Source organism: Accipiter gentilis, chromosome 8 (genome assembly GCF_929443795.1).
Source record: "Accipiter gentilis chromosome 8, bAccGen1.1, whole genome shotgun sequence".
NCBI lineage: Eukaryota > Metazoa > Chordata > Aves > Accipitriformes > Accipitridae > Astur > Astur gentilis.
In genome coordinates, this window is record NC_064887.1 from 29395805 (window position 1) to 29411534 (window position 15730).

The following is a 15730-nucleotide window of genomic DNA, read 5'->3' on the forward strand; positions in this document are numbered from 1 at the left end:
TTCAGAGAAAGTGGGGTGGGTACCCTTTTCTCATCCCTTTTCAGACCACCTCACGAAGGCCCTAAAATGCAGTTTCCATATGCTTGCAAAAATTTTCCACTCATAGGGAGACAGTGTTGACCTCTAGACTCTATCAATGCTTAATGAAGTCAAAGAAGGTTTTTGTATTGACTTTGATGGGGTTTGATTTAGATCCCTAGCCTCAGTTTTTAGGCATGATTTCAGGCACACCTGCTACCTTCCGTTTTCATTGGATGGGTACTGAATACTTTACAAAATTGGTTCAATTAAAATAATTACAGGGAATTAGTAATTTCTAAGAATGCTTTCATGAGGTAGCTAATAACCCTATACTTTCCTGTATGTGTTAGTTCTCATTTTTGGGCTAGTTTGAGCAGGGATTCCCAGAGATGCTTGTCCACACTTTATTAACATGTAATTAGATCTTTTTCTTTCGATAATGTATTAGTACTTTCCCCTTCATTACAAGTTGCTTTATTCTGAAAGCTTTGTCACTTATGTAGCTCCTTAAAAGCAGAAGACCAAAAAGAGTGTGCATAGTACTTTAATGAATCCCCAGTCACCTGTAATCACAAGCATGAAGGAAAGCTTGGCAAATGAACAATCTTGTGGTAAGATTTGTGTGCCTCTGTGACTATTTGGCTTTAATGATTATCCCTTTTTGACCATAAAGGAAACTCTTGCACATGGTTGTTTGTGACATGTTCCCAAGTCTTTATTCACAAACACAGAAATATACTCCTCAAGGGCATTCTGAAACGAGAACTTTGGGGAGATCTATTTTTCTTGCTGCCGCAAGATAATGTGGAAAATGACATTTCTCACTGCTTCTTTTTCTTATGGAAATTTTATCTTCTTATGATGTAAGCCAAATGTCCATAAGGAACAGCTTCAAGCTGCACGGTAGAAAGACCCTATGTAATCTATTCGGCACTGGGTTCACAGGCAAGATCACATGCCTGTGCACAGGAGTAACTTCTGCTTCTGTACTGACTATCTACAGTGTTAAATCTGCAGGAAAAGGAGAGCTGTGGCTGCTCATTTTTGTTAAATTTTGTGCACAAATGGGAATGATGTGTTGGGCTGGGCCATCACTAGGAGGCCCACACATCACTTTCCTCCACTCCTCTAGGACAACACATACCTTGTTTGCATTAGCAAAATTGCAAATTTACACAGCCCAGACAATACTGACCAGAACAGCTGTAAAGGAAAGGGAAGACAGGACTCATACAAGGGAACTCCATCCTTGAAGGTGAGAGAAGGCTGTATTGAACAAGTCCCTGATCATCTCATTTAATTAGACTTGCTTTGAGCAGGGAATTGGACTGGATGACTGCCAGTGATCCCTTCTAGCCTAAATTATTTTCTGACTCTATGAAATGTATTTCTAAATTCTTTATCAGCTTTCAACCAGCAGTTCCAAAAAGCAATGATTCTCCTTTGAATGAGAGACAACACACAGTATTACTTTTTCTCTTTTTGTTCTACATTTATAGTTTTCTCTTTTGCTTGCATACAGCATGATGCAATGAAGGTCCAGCTTGCTCAATAATATACAAGAGCATTAGCTGCTGTACACCTTAATGGTTTACAAAAAATAGCGTGCAGCAGTGATCTTCAGAACTGGAAGTTATTGTAAAGCTGAGGGCACCAATATGGAATAAGCGTAGGAAGACAAAAATATCAGTGGATCCCACTTTAAAGGCATTCACTTTAATGCTGTTCCTACATATAGATGTAAAGGCTACTCAGCAGACCAATAGACTTGGTGATGAGGAAATTACAGATAACTAACATACTACAGTGAAATGATAGGCCCTTGTTTCAGGCATTTGGGTGATGTGAGCCTGATTTGGGTCCTTTGCAAGATTAGGATAGTGAACTTTGCAAATGAGTCCTCCTTGCACCTGGAAACATGTTAACTGTTATGAACAAACAAATTTACAGCAGGTTGCCAAGGCTTCTTATGAAACTAGAACCTTTTTAGGCAACTGGCTAAATGGTAATCTTAAATGTTTGAGATGATCGATTTATTTTTGCTGTTATTGTCAGTCATAATTGCTCAAAGTGTTCATTACCAGACCATCAATACATTCACCTCTCTGGGTCAAGAAATATCCCTTGATAATGTTGCCGGTTTTGAGAATGAAAAGAAAAAAAGGTAGATTTGTCTTTACAACAGACAATCTTAATGGGCATCGGCAGATCAGCTTAATCCCAACCTTTTGTCATTCTCCTCTCCACTGATTACAGTTCTGCAAGTGAGTTTGATAGTTATACGTTTACTATTCTATGCACTGAATAAAGAGGGTCAGGTTTTCTGCTCCTGATGAAAATTCCTCTTAAGCGGTATATTACTCTCTGTACAGAGATCGGAGAAATTGTCAAATGGTGTAAAACAGTGAATCAATGAATTTTGAAGGATTTATGATCACTTACACTAACTGCTGATATGACCTTTGTTTTCTATAGACTTCTTTCAAGGTAAGATACAAAATATTGGCAAATAAGAGAGGGAGAGTCTGGTCTCAGATGACTGATGTGAGAAAAAAACTTCATAATTTAGCATCAGACTTGCAACTTCCCCCCCGTCCCTGCCCCAGGTAGGTAAATTTTCCAGCATTTAAGATTTTGGATGCTAAGGGGAAGAAAAAAACACAAGAATTTATTCTCTTTCTATTCTCTCCCTGTCTACTCAATGAAGAAAAATTTTAAAACCTAAACCAGATGGTATGTATGGAATTAATGTGCACTGTTATTCACTTGAACCACAGAAATGATATCACATCTGGCCTGGCATTAATTTATATACTTTTTGAACCTGTGCACTTCCATCAGCATCTGCTTAAGTTTGGGAAAATGACCTGATAAAACCCTAATGGTACATTCTGTGATCCATACATGAATAGATTTTCCACTAGCGCTAAGTTATTTTTTATCACAAAGGCATAATAATTTTATTTTTTTTTTACTTTTCACTATAATGCTTTACAACTATTGTAGCTGAGTTATTCTATTTAATCAGAAACTTTTGAGGAGTTCATAGGCCAAAGCACTTTACACCTTTGTAATATACATATATGTGTATGAAGACAGAGCTCTAAGTAGGTAACCGTAGATGATGTTCAGATATATCTGCCTTTGAGTGTTATCCTTTTCTTACTGTTTCCTCACTTACTGACATGAAGTGATGGAAACTGCTTGAATCACTGTTTTTTCCTGCCTGCTACCCAGTTGACAGATGAAAATATGAAATATCAAGGCATATGATCCTCTCATCATTACAAAGATGTAGGTACAGGAAAACAATCTCAATAATTGAGGCAGAAAATAGCACTAAGTATTTCAATCATATGAATATGTATTATTATGTATAACAAAATATATTTACTCTTTCAATAGATGGCTATATTTAGTTACAGTTGTTACAACATTATTCCAATTCTACCATGTCAATGATGGTGATTTGCATTTTTTATTTAAATAATTCCTGAAGATATTCTTAAGAGGCACACAAAATTAATATCTAATTTATGAATTCCATTTATAAAGTGTTATTTAGGACTCTTAAACCTAAGTAGCCATGGATGTGTTATGTGTCTAGGTAAATTTCTATATACCTATTTTATTTCATGCATTATTTTTGAAAAATAGCATGTAGAATATTTTTCTCAACTGAGGAGTTAGTTTAACTTATAAATACAAATCATGGAAAACATGTTAATATAAAACTAGAAAGAATTAAATTTATAGGCCAAGTTATAAGCTTGCAAATTCCAGGGCTCACGGGGACATTAGTATGTATTGTGCCAAGGTCAGTGTCTAGTGTGAGTCAGTCTCCTGCTCCCCCAGTGAATATCTGTCAGTGACAGCAGCTACATGGTGATAAAACATCAGCGTAGTGACTGCTAATTTCTTGAACCAATCATTGGATTACGTGGCGTTGTTTTGTGAGCATGACCAAATGTTTTTATGCTATTTCTTTTAAACCTGAGAAAGTGAAGTTAACTGACTCATTAATTCTGTGAAGTGGAGAGAATACTGCTTTCAGAGCTTGTGGAAAGCACAGCTGTGCGGATCTGATGCTGAATAATCATGTTTTCTTAGTATTCACTGTCATTAATCCTTTTCAGTTCTTAAAATTCATAACCTTGAATAGTCTTCTAAATCACACTTGGTTTTTAGCTAATGCTTGGATGTCGTCTTAGCTTATTTCATGGTGGCAGACTGTAACCAGTAAAAACCAAGATTCATCCATGTTTCAAATGTGACAGAAGAATCTCTTTTGGCATGGGTTTTCTCTAAATTAACTTAAAACTCAAATTGTCTTCCATAAATTAAATACGAGTTCGTGAGGTTACTTTACTTTACAAACCCCCGAGTTCTGGGTGTGAAAGGGAGCCCTGTTACAATTCTGCAGTGACATGGATGCCTGAGTATCAACGTATGGGGGAGTTCTGGTTTTTAATCCACTTTTCCTAGCAAGTGCTAAATCAGCTCTGACAGATGGAAAGCTTTCAGAATCTGTAAGATATCTTTTGAACAGCAAACATTTTTGAAATGTATCTGATTGCACCTGGTATTAGCATAATGCCTGAGAATACCAGTGATGAACCAGGACCCACATGTTTGAGATGCCATACAAACACAATGCAGAGATTTTTGAGCAGAAAGAGCTTCCTTTATGTTTACACTGAAGACTGCACCACTACAGTTGTGTGCCTTTGCTCAACCTTGGGACATGTAATCTGACGTGGTCTACGTCAAGGTAAACATTCAAAATCATTTCAACCCAGTTACAGAGCATGAAAAACAAAATGTATCTGTCAGGGAGCAGGGATGGAGACTGCAGGGCTGGGGATGCTAGGGGATTCTACCTGCCAAAACACACCCACCAGCAACTGCCATGGCAAGTATGGGATCAAGCAGAACTAAGATAGTAGGATGATGTGGTAACTGTGACGGGGTTCAAAGGTTATTTTCCTGACATTTTCTAATCAAAACAAAACAACACAACACACAACACTGTCCTTTTTCAAGTTAGTTTTTTAAATGGGAGTTTTTTTGCAGTTCTGCTCTCGACCCCCCTGGAGAACAAATAGTTTTGGTGGGCAAAAAATAAACTAACTCTGTTTTAATAATAAAACTTACCTGAATTCTGTTGAAATAAAAACAGCCCTACCATCTCTACTAATAATTAATACAGATGAATCAAAAGATTTTACACCAGAGCAAGATGGGCTGACATACTGGCTAATGAAACACAAAGAACCTAAAAAACCCTTTTTTCTCTGCTTTCCAGAGATTTTCTACAACTTTAAGCACTTGGGTTTTTTTACCTTGCAATTCATTATATTTGCAGTGGAAAGCTGATCAAGCTTGCAAAAGTCACTTTAATCTAAATACACTACATAAGACCTCTGCAAGAGGGGAAAAACTGGAGAGAAATCTCCTAGTGAAATTTTGCACCTTATTTGCGCAGCCTGAACTGGTCACTGATACAGTATTTACCCTTGTGAGTTCTGATTTTGCCTGCTCTGATACAACTGTGTCTTTATAGCTCCACAAACAGCTGCACAAAGCCCATGGCCCTTGGCTCAAATCCCAGCCCAGTCCATTGCTTTTCATTTCAGAAACATCTTTCATACTGGCTAGAGTCACAAGGCTGGTTTTGAAAAGGCAGGTTTTATTGCATAGGTATAGATGAACGCCAACAATGCTGGAACGTAGACCAGGTTTTGATGTCAAATGTCTCTCAAAGTACAAGTCATTAGACTTTGCTGTGCTTTTCCAGTTCTCTACTCACAGCAGTTGGCATGGATGCAGCACAGTGTGAATAATGGCCCACCTGGCCACAGGACCAGCACCACCTTGCGCCGGTGTAGCATAGCAAAATGCGGTGCACAAGTCTGCACTAATGCAACGTGCTTGCGCCTGCCCTGCCAAGCAACCCTAGTCTGCTTTGCAGGAGGTTTTGGCAGTAGTGAAATGAAATGTGAATCTGTGTCTAGTTATTACAGCAGAAAGATTAGGTAATTGAAAGGGGAAATCTTGTTATGGAGGCTGCTTTAATTCCTCGTTCTTTGGAGTTCAGGCAATTAATCCCTGCTTTGATGACTGTATGCACAAAACACAATGACCCATTACAAAACTGTAGAAGGAGAAGTATAAATATAGTGGTGAAAACTGAGGTCGGCTCCAGCTGGAATGGCCAGCTGTCCTGGGCAGCAGCTGTCCCTTCCAGGGCAAAATGAACATACTGGACAAGCCTGGCAGGTCTAATTAGATACGAGGCTCCTGGATAATGGCAGTTTTGCCTATGTAAGTTTTAAAGGGCCTGACAGTCCTCTGAACTTGTGAGAGATTGGAAAACACTGTAAGGTACATTGGTTAACATGAACACACTCCTCTTTTTCCAAACACAAATGAATTCTGCAAGCTGAGGTAGCTGTGTGTCAAATTTGTCAATGGATGTGGTCTCCTGCATGGAGGTATGCATTCTTCATTTAGCATTGCTCACCACCAAGATTATCTCCCTTTAAAGATGATGTCATGTTTTCATCCTACATATTATCCCTCTACAGCTATTACTTCTTGGCACATAAACCCATCCAAAGCTGGCATCCCATTCTCTGAACGGGCAAAATGCCACTGTAGCAGATGGGTGAGCAATGAAACTAGCACGAGTGGCAAGTCAGACCCTATCAGGGTAGCTTCCTTTCCAGGAACAGGAAAATGGCATTCAGTGGAGTTGTTCAGCACCTGAAATACAGGTATAATGATATTATTCATTGATTCTTGAGACTAATGTTAAAGAATGAAAGTTACCAAACACATGGTCAGAAAGTGAGAAAAGTGTTTTTGTAGTTACTTTGGACATAAGTTGCACAGAAGAGAACACTGATTCAATAAATTACTTTTCTAATTCATTTTCTGAAGTAAAGAGTTTTGCCTAAACACATTACTAAATGAATGAATTCTTGCTTAGCCTGAAATGCAGGAAAAAATATCCATGAAATAAACAACAACCATGGAAAATTCCTTACAAATGTAACAGTATCAGTAGGTCTGATCTAGAATGGTTCTTAAGAACTTACTTAGTTAAATAAGTGAGATTTTGCTTTGGTTTTGTTTTCAATAATGCTACAAGAATTAAAATTGCTAAATTCAATAGTATTTCTCCGTGTCTCTAAAGAGAAAGGAAGTGAGACATTCACAAAGTAAGATGCTGGAGTTTCTCTTTGCTTTCAGAAAAACACCTCTGATTTGGTAGTTAGGAATGTGTTATTTTTGTTTCCCCTTTTTTCAATAAGCTGATTAACATTCTTGTTATATATTTTTTTACTTCTCAGTTATATAAATTTTAAGATAACTATTATACCAGGTTTCAGGCATGTTAGCATTACTGAATTGATTAGAAAGCACAGGATTGCTTATAATAAAATTGCTTGTAACAAGGTATCTTTCTTCTAAAATCATGAGATAAGTGTTTTAAAAGAAAGAAAGAAAGAAACAAACAAACAAAAAAAGAAAAGTCTCCAGTATTACGCTGGTTTCATTTTCTTCTATGCTAACACTAAATACTAAAAAATGAAGGTATTAAGCAACCTTGGAAATAAACACATTTTATGCGTTATTTAAACTGATTGTGTATAGAATATATTGTTGGTAAATAGGAATTAGTATAGCAGACTTACCCGCAGTGTCATCGCATTTTAGGCATAAATATGTCCTATTGTACAGCTGTTATTCATATGAGGCACCAAAAAAAAAAAAGAATAAATACTTAGAATGGTATCTGTTGTCCATGTGCTTAGGCACTGAAGTATCTGCACCTGCCACCAGGGAGGGATATCTAAACATTACACAACAGCTAGGGAAAACTTCAGCTCACCACCTTTTCTGGCAAAATGAGACTCGCAGAAGACGTCACTGATGAATGCTGTGGTTTCTGTTTCTCTGCTCAGGAGAGGAGTCACTCACAATTTTTGTGGACAAACGGAAGCTGAGCAAGAGGTCAGAAAGAAGTGATCCCAGCACGAACAGCTCTGCAGTGACTCTGGAGACCCTGCACCAGCTCGCAGCCTCCTACTTCATTGACAGGGACAGCACACTGCGCAGACTCCACCACATCCAGATTGCCTCCACTGCCATAAAGGTAGGGGAATTCCTCCAGGACCAACCTGCAGATGTCTTTCCAGTTCCACTGGCTGCTTCTCAGGAGAAACGTGTTTTGATTAGTAAAAAAAGATTTGTTAACAAAACAATAGTTTTTGTTCTAAACTTTTTTACCTGAATCAAAGCATTTAACTGATCATGAAGGTTCTAGTTTAGAAGAGGGTCTAACACACTAAAGATATTACTTTTGATGAGTGATACATAATTTGAATGATACAGATGGCCCTTATAGAAGCGTTTGGTCATTGAGACAATCTCCTTCACATGTGTACTCAGAAACTGTGTTCATAGACAGACTTATATTTGTGTATGGGCACATACAGTTCCCACATACTTCTTTTCTTCTTTCTTTTCCTTCTTTTTTTTTTTTTTTTTTTCAGACATAGTTATTGTATTCCTGTGACTGAAACTTTTTTTTTTTACTGATCTTTGAAACAATTTAGAGCTCTTGGTTCTGCACTTTTGTGAAGGCACATCTTATTTTCTGTTAGGGATGTCTTTTAGTACAGTTTGTCAGTCAAAGCATCCTGCCTACTGACTGCTGTAGGTCACTCATAGCACTGGAGCATGCTTGGCTAAGATCAGTGCCCCAGCAGGTATTGTGTAAAACAGCAACTCTTCTTTTGAGCAGCTCTTTAGGCTAATGTTGCTTGTTTGAAATAAACTCTCTCAGTCCAGCATTGAATAGCAAATAAAACTTTAATTTGCAGTTGAATATGCATTAATTATGAAGCTTTTAATATAAGATGTGATTTAGAATCCATTCCGCTTGTCGGATCTTTTCACTGGTAACTAAGGTCTTCATTAAAGACCATCTGAAGCCAACTGCAGTTTCCAACTACCTTAGCTGTTATTGAAGTAAATATAAATTTACATCCTTGGGAGTGACATGGCCTTTACAGTGAGAAGGATACAACTGGAATTTGTGGCTCAGCAGCACCTGTTCAGTTTGGCTACTGGTATATGGAGGATATTCCTCCTGTCCCATCCATCGTGAGCTGGCGGCATGGCAGCTAACCTGAGCTCAGAGCTGGTCATCTGCAGGTGCAGGATGGTGTTCAGCTGTTCAGACAGCACAGCTGAAAATACAGCAGAACAAACACGAAGTCCAATCTCATCTGAGGGCTGCCCATCGGATCACACAGTCTTGTTGCAGACCATCATACTACCCATCCCTCTGATCTGACTTAATCTTCATAATCTCATTGTTTATCATGCAGATGTAGAGCAACCTTTAAAACCGGGCTCCTTCCATCAAACCACATGCAAAACTTTCCTTCTATGTTCAGATAATTTATAGCTGAAACCAGTGGTAACTAAAGTGATAGAACATAGAAATGTAGAGACAAAACAGTGTCTGAAAGAGATTTCTCCTTTCTATTCACTGAAATTTTTTTAAAAGCAAATTTGTGTCCTAATGCAAAATTCAACCCTGCTTCCTGACAACTTATGTAATGAACCTTCTGCATGTCCAAAGTTTTTTACAAACACTACAAAATGACTAAGTTTTCTCTTCCCCCGCCTCTGAGACGGATACAAGTGCAAGCTATAGTCCATAAGCAAATCTGCTTCAGTTAATTGACTTCAGGAATCTCTAGAAAATGGTTCTCACATCAAATACCACACTGCTGATACATGAAACCCTCGCTTTTTAGCTTGCTTTCATTGAGAGACCGGGAGAATTTGCATTACAAATTTCTATTGTCAGAACACTTAACCAAACAAAAAACCTGTTTCTGCTGAAAACTAGGAACACAAAAGCAGCCAGGGAAGGCATTTGTTTTGTTTTGTTCTCTCCCCGCACAGATTTTTGAAACACTGCTGGTTTTGAATTGGAAAACCATCAAATAAAGTTCTAGATCCGTGGTGTAAATCGCGTATTTAGAGATTATTTCTTAAAACATATATTGACTTCTGAGTTAGACCACAGGCTTTCTGTAGAGCTGCAGAGCCAGCTGTGTTCTGCTGTTCTGTGTTCCAGCAGAACAGCTTGAGGGCTCATTCGGGAGAGTTGATGCCCTGGGGGACTTGAGGACCAGGGTGGCCATCAGCCAGCTCTGGGCCTTCCCCTCCTGGGCTGCTCCAGGGAGGAGAGAGAACCCTGTGCTTTTTACACCATAAACTACCGGGCAGCTTTGAAGTCACAGCACCTTCTGTGTCTGGCTTGCTCACCACAGCTCTGGTCAAAGCTTTCTGCTGCACAAGAGATAGAACTGGGGATTTGCAAAGGGAGTCCAAGAAAAGCTCTCTTAGCTTACCATAACTCCCGTCTGACCAGCATCAAAGAAATCCAATATAAAGGTATTGGAACAGGTTTAGAAATCCCTGAAATTCTGAATTTATATTAGACCATTTCCAAGCGATACACAACCATTTTTTGATTTCTGACTAGTTAACAACAATAAAAAAATCATGTTCAGACTCTATTTAGTATTTGATACTATCAGTTTTGATTCATTTTGGATGGCTTTTAAATATGCAGTATACTAGACTCTACCATACTAGCAGAGTTGTTTATATTTTAGGAAGAGAGAACTAAGACTATTAATAAGATCCGATATAACTCATTGTCGTGGTTTTAGCTCAGCCGGTACCAAAGGACCACGCAGCCACTCGCTCACTCCTCCCGCCCCCCTCCGGTGGGATGGGGAGGAGAAGCAGAAAGGAGAAAAGAAAAAAAAAAAAACGGCACCTCGGGGGTTGAGATAAGGACAATTTACTGGGACAACACAAAAAGAGAAGTTACAACAACGGTAGTAATAAAAGAATATACAAAACGAGTGATGCACAGTGCAAGTGCTCACCACCCGGAACCCGACGCTCCGCCACTTCCCCCACCGAAAGTCAAGAAAGCTCCCCCCAGCCCGCTCCCCATTTATATACTGAGCATGATGTCCCATGGTATGGAATAGCTCCTCGGCTAGTTCAGGTCAGCTGCCCCGGCTGTGCCCCCTCCCAGGTTCCTGTGAAAATTAACTCTATCCCAGCTGAACCCAGGACACTCATACTCTTACTGGGAAGAATTTAACTGTCCTTTTGGTAATGTGTATCTGAATAAAACAAAAAAATATACTATTCAGAACAGACAAGACTTAAAACACAAATCAAAAGACATGGTATTTGCGGTTAAATCAGAACACTTAAGTGCGCAAATGATCTCTGCCACTAACGTGTTCCTGGAGTTTGGGACTTCAAAATGAACAGGAGTCATTTGATAATATCTGCTTGTTGGCTTGTTTGTTTTTCACATTTCCTGTGACTATGGGTAATCTGAAATTACAGCAGTAGTTAGAAACAATTTTGCACAACTGTTTACACAACCATGTATTTGCTGTTTGTAGTGTTCTGAGATTGCTATCTTGATGGCTGTGACACCCCTAAAAGTGTTATTTGAAAAGAGATTAAAAATACACTTACTTTACTTCAAAAACATAAAAAAGCCAGAGAAAGCCAACATTTTTCTTTCCTTTTTTTCCCCTCCAAAATTGGTATAACCTCCCTTTTCAGATTAGACTAGGTCACTCCTCACACCTCTTTTTTTTCTATGTCTAAGCAAGAAATTCATGTTTTGTCTCAAAAAGCAAAAGGGTAATATTTATAAACACCATGATCTGTCTCCTAAACAAGTTACTATATTAATTCTGTGCCTTTTCTTGTGATTGGGCATTGTAAGTTGGTAATGCATTAATAAGATTTAATGATCATTTAGCAGAGCTATAGTTGTGCTCATTGGATAGCAATGAGAAACTTGCCCATTAAAAAACTGGGGCTGTGTCTAGGTCTGGCCGTTCAGTTCCTAATGTTTCCAGCTTCTCCATCTAGTGCTTCCCTAATAGGTTAAGGTCTAAGGTCTTTACAGATGGGACATGGAGAGGGATCCATTAAGTCTCTTGAGTTACAGAGCCAAATCAACAGTAGATCAAATATTAGGTGAGAATGATCAAGCTTAATTAATCTTCGGGGGGGGGGGGGGGGAGAATCATCAGAATAATTATCCATTTTTCCAAATTCTAATAATTTCTCTTTGGAAAGCAACACATAACGAAACAGTTTTCTCCCTTATGTAATTAAAACAATTAATACTTGAGCAATTCTTATATTCTTCATTCAGATTCACTGAGATATGTGATAGCTGAATTTTTTTCTTACAGGTCTTGATACGTTATTTTGTGGGACTGATGCAGGAAGATAATATTTTGATAAGTTTTATAATTAAGCTTTTCTATCAAAAAATGTTATGTCACAGAGAAAGGAGAGCGTTAAGAAGGGGGACCTGAGAACTAACTTTGAAGTCTTCATGTTTAATTTTTATTTATCTAGTGAAAACCAATACCATTCAGAGCAAAATCTGTTAGTGTGCAGAATGAGGAAAGGAGTGGGAGAGATGTATTTGATGAATCAGGTTTGTTAATCAAATTTGTTTGTAATCAAGTTTGTTAGTTATGACATAATTATCCTGAAAAATAACATGAGTACAACTGAGGCTTCACATTAATCGCATAGACAATACATTGTTTATTTCACACTAAAAAAGGTAAATTCACCACATTACAACATTTTCCAACTGGAAATCAAATGTCCGTGGGAGCTACCTGGAGCCTCTATCAATATTTAACTTATTTAAAAGTCTCTGATACATACATTCTTTCAATATTATTTTAATGCATGCATTTTAGTGTAAGTGGTTAGGCTCATATGCTAAATCAACAGTTTGCAGCCTCAAGGGTCTCATTGGAAACTCACCAAGTGCCTGAGGGCTGCATCTAATTTGCATATACATTTACATGAATGTACATCCTGTTGTGTTTGAAATATTACAGATCCAACATTACTTCCTTTGCATGCTCATTTTAGAAGCTTTTTCCTATGAAAATTTCTCTTCAGATGCACTGAAGGCTGTTAGCTCTCCCTATTAACAACCCTATTATGATGACAGGGTGTGCTCTCCTCTTGTTTAATAAAATCCTGTACAGTCATGGAAGCAGAATACAAATAAATTCAGCAAATGTTTTTCTTTCCCTGTGTGGTATCTTTAATGAGCAATATTCTCAGCTCTTCCAACTTGGTGTTGTTCTTGCTTCTGTACAGTCATGTTAATTTGCACGTATTGAAGATCTAACCATAGCTGCAAGTCCAGGGGACGGTGAAATGACCTGAGACCTAGAACTAGGCAATGGCCCTAATCCGTATGACTGACCTCTTTCCTTTGCTGATTGATGGATGGTGTGAACAAGACACGAAGCTCACGAGTTACTGTTACATCTGCTGTGATTCTGGCAATGTGTCCTGTCATTGCCCACTGGCAGAATGACCTTGGTGTACTACCCTGAGATCATGCATCCATACTCCTAACAACTGATTAGTACACTTTTTCAATGGGGGGTAGATGGGCGAGGGCTGTGCATAGTATGCCTAGATTTCATTTTTCCTGAGTCTTACGCAGTTGGGAGACAGCAATGTACTCCTGCCCAAATGACCCCGATTCCTGTTCACTAGAAGCTGTAATTCCACTACTGTCACTAATGAACGTCTGCACTAAGTCCAAACAATTGTGCAGAACACCTAAGAAACACATCAGTTGCATGGTAAACTAAATATTATTGAATACTCTCACTGCATTCTGCAAAAGGATAAACACAGTTATTTTAGGCAAATAAAACATTGCCAGTTAATAAAGTGAGGCTGTTATAGTAACTGTTGTTTGGAGGATATCTTCTTCCATTGCAAAATACTTTTTCTTTCAAGGGAGTTGGGGCAGGTGAATAGAGTGTAGGTGTTATCTTAGGGTCCAAACAACTGTGGGACAACCACAGTGCAACAGAAGAGCAGATGCATAAACTGGATTTTCCACCAGCTATTTACAGCCAGATTACAGCCCATTTATTCCATCTGAGTGAGAAAGAATAAACATCCTTGAGAATGTGCCCTCTAATTTCAATTAAATTTTATTGTGCAATTTGCTTTTTTCTACCCCAAACCCATTTTTTTGCTATGAGAGATTTAAGCACTTTTGTTGTCTCTGAAAACTTTAGATTACAAATAGTTTATAAGAACAGGGCTCTATTGTGATGGTAACCATATCTGATTATCTATAATTAACCCATGAATGACTCATGGTGGGCTGTTAGAGAAGAAATTTAAGTGTAATGAAATTAGTTTTTCACTCAAAACTCGACTGAAATACAGGCCTTTCTTTTTTGTTTCTTTGTTTTGTCTGAAAAAGCTTTCTTGCTTTATTTTTTCTTTCATACCTCATACTTGAATGTGTTTTTCTGTGGATTGAAGTAATTGCTGCAATCAAAAGTAGAAACGCTGAAATACTATAAAGCCTTGCGCTTTTGTCAGATTTCTGGCAAATTCTAAATGTAGATAGTTTTCACAGTTTTGTAAAAAAAAGCCAAGTTTTTAAAGATTTTGAAATCCAGATCTTGAACCCTTCTTGCCCTCACTTTGCCCATGCAGATTGTGGACAGGATTTAAGACTGTACTTGAGAAACCTTGTAAATGACCAAAACTTGGGAAGCTCAAAAAATTGTGCCTAGCAAGAGCCTTAAGTTGTAAAATCACAGTTAGAAACATTGGGTCCCAAAGATCTGTAATATCAGGTATTTTTTGACTCCACTGAAGAAATTAAACAGTAAATGTAAGTTTAATTAAACAAATCTTGGGAACTAAAAGCCAGAGATGATTGTCCCTTTTCAAAAATTTGTGGCTTCCCCATTGTGTAGGTATGGTGACATGACTCTAAGCATGTCAAGGAGAAGCCACAGTACAGATTTTCAAGGACTAGTATTGTTAAGGTCCATTATGAAATTTTAAGTTCTCCATTACCTTGGGAGATCAGACTGCCTTCATACAAGACCAAAGCTTGAAATTTTTCAAAGGCGGAGATAAAAATTAAGATTTTCAGGAAATACATAGAAATTGGGCTCCCAAATCCTTGTCTTGATATGGTAAACTCCCATGATGTTTTTGTAAGAGTTGAATGCTTTTGCAGGTTACTTTGAATCAGCTCGCTATTTATATGGCTAGGTATGGATTTTTAAATTTAAATTTGGGTCATTATCTAATCTTACCAGAGAAAGTGGGACCTGTAGTTAGGCATCTAGCTTCCATTACATTTTGGGCATCACTTGGCTCCTAAGGGTCTTTAAGTAATCTGAATTTAATTGTTGATTTGTATAGGCAAGTTTAGACAACCGGGATCAAAATACTGACATTCTGGTCTTTGAGCCTGGCTAAACCATGCCACAAAGCACGTCACAGAGGCCGTGTGCTAGTACATGGTGCTAACACCAGTAAAACAGGAAACACAGGACATGACCTGAAAGCTGTATCACAATGGTGTGCCTGGACCAATACACTGTGTTTCTCAACAGGGTTTCTTTGCTCAGGAGCTGCCCTGGACTTCCACAGCTATATACCTTCTTTTTCTGAAGCTAGACCAATTTTAGGTAGCTAAGGTGTCTCTGTACCATGTTCTACTGCACAGCACAGGAATTGTGTTTGAAATACATGAGGTTTTATA

At 38.2% G+C, this 15730-nt stretch overlaps 1 protein-coding gene across 3 annotated transcripts in view; it reads left to right on the forward strand.

Moving 5' to 3' along the window:
* The window catches only part of BRINP3 (BMP/retinoic acid inducible neural specific 3), a 243523-nt gene that overhangs the window by 138064 nt on the left and 89729 nt on the right, over positions 1–15730 (forward strand). For all 3 annotated transcript variants that reach the window (XM_049808658.1, XM_049808660.1, XM_049808659.1), the window contains exon 4: positions 7992–8182. In XM_049808658.1, the coding sequence (XP_049664615.1) occupies positions 7992–8182 (191 nt within the window). The remainder of the gene's footprint in view (positions 1–7991; positions 8183–15730) is intronic.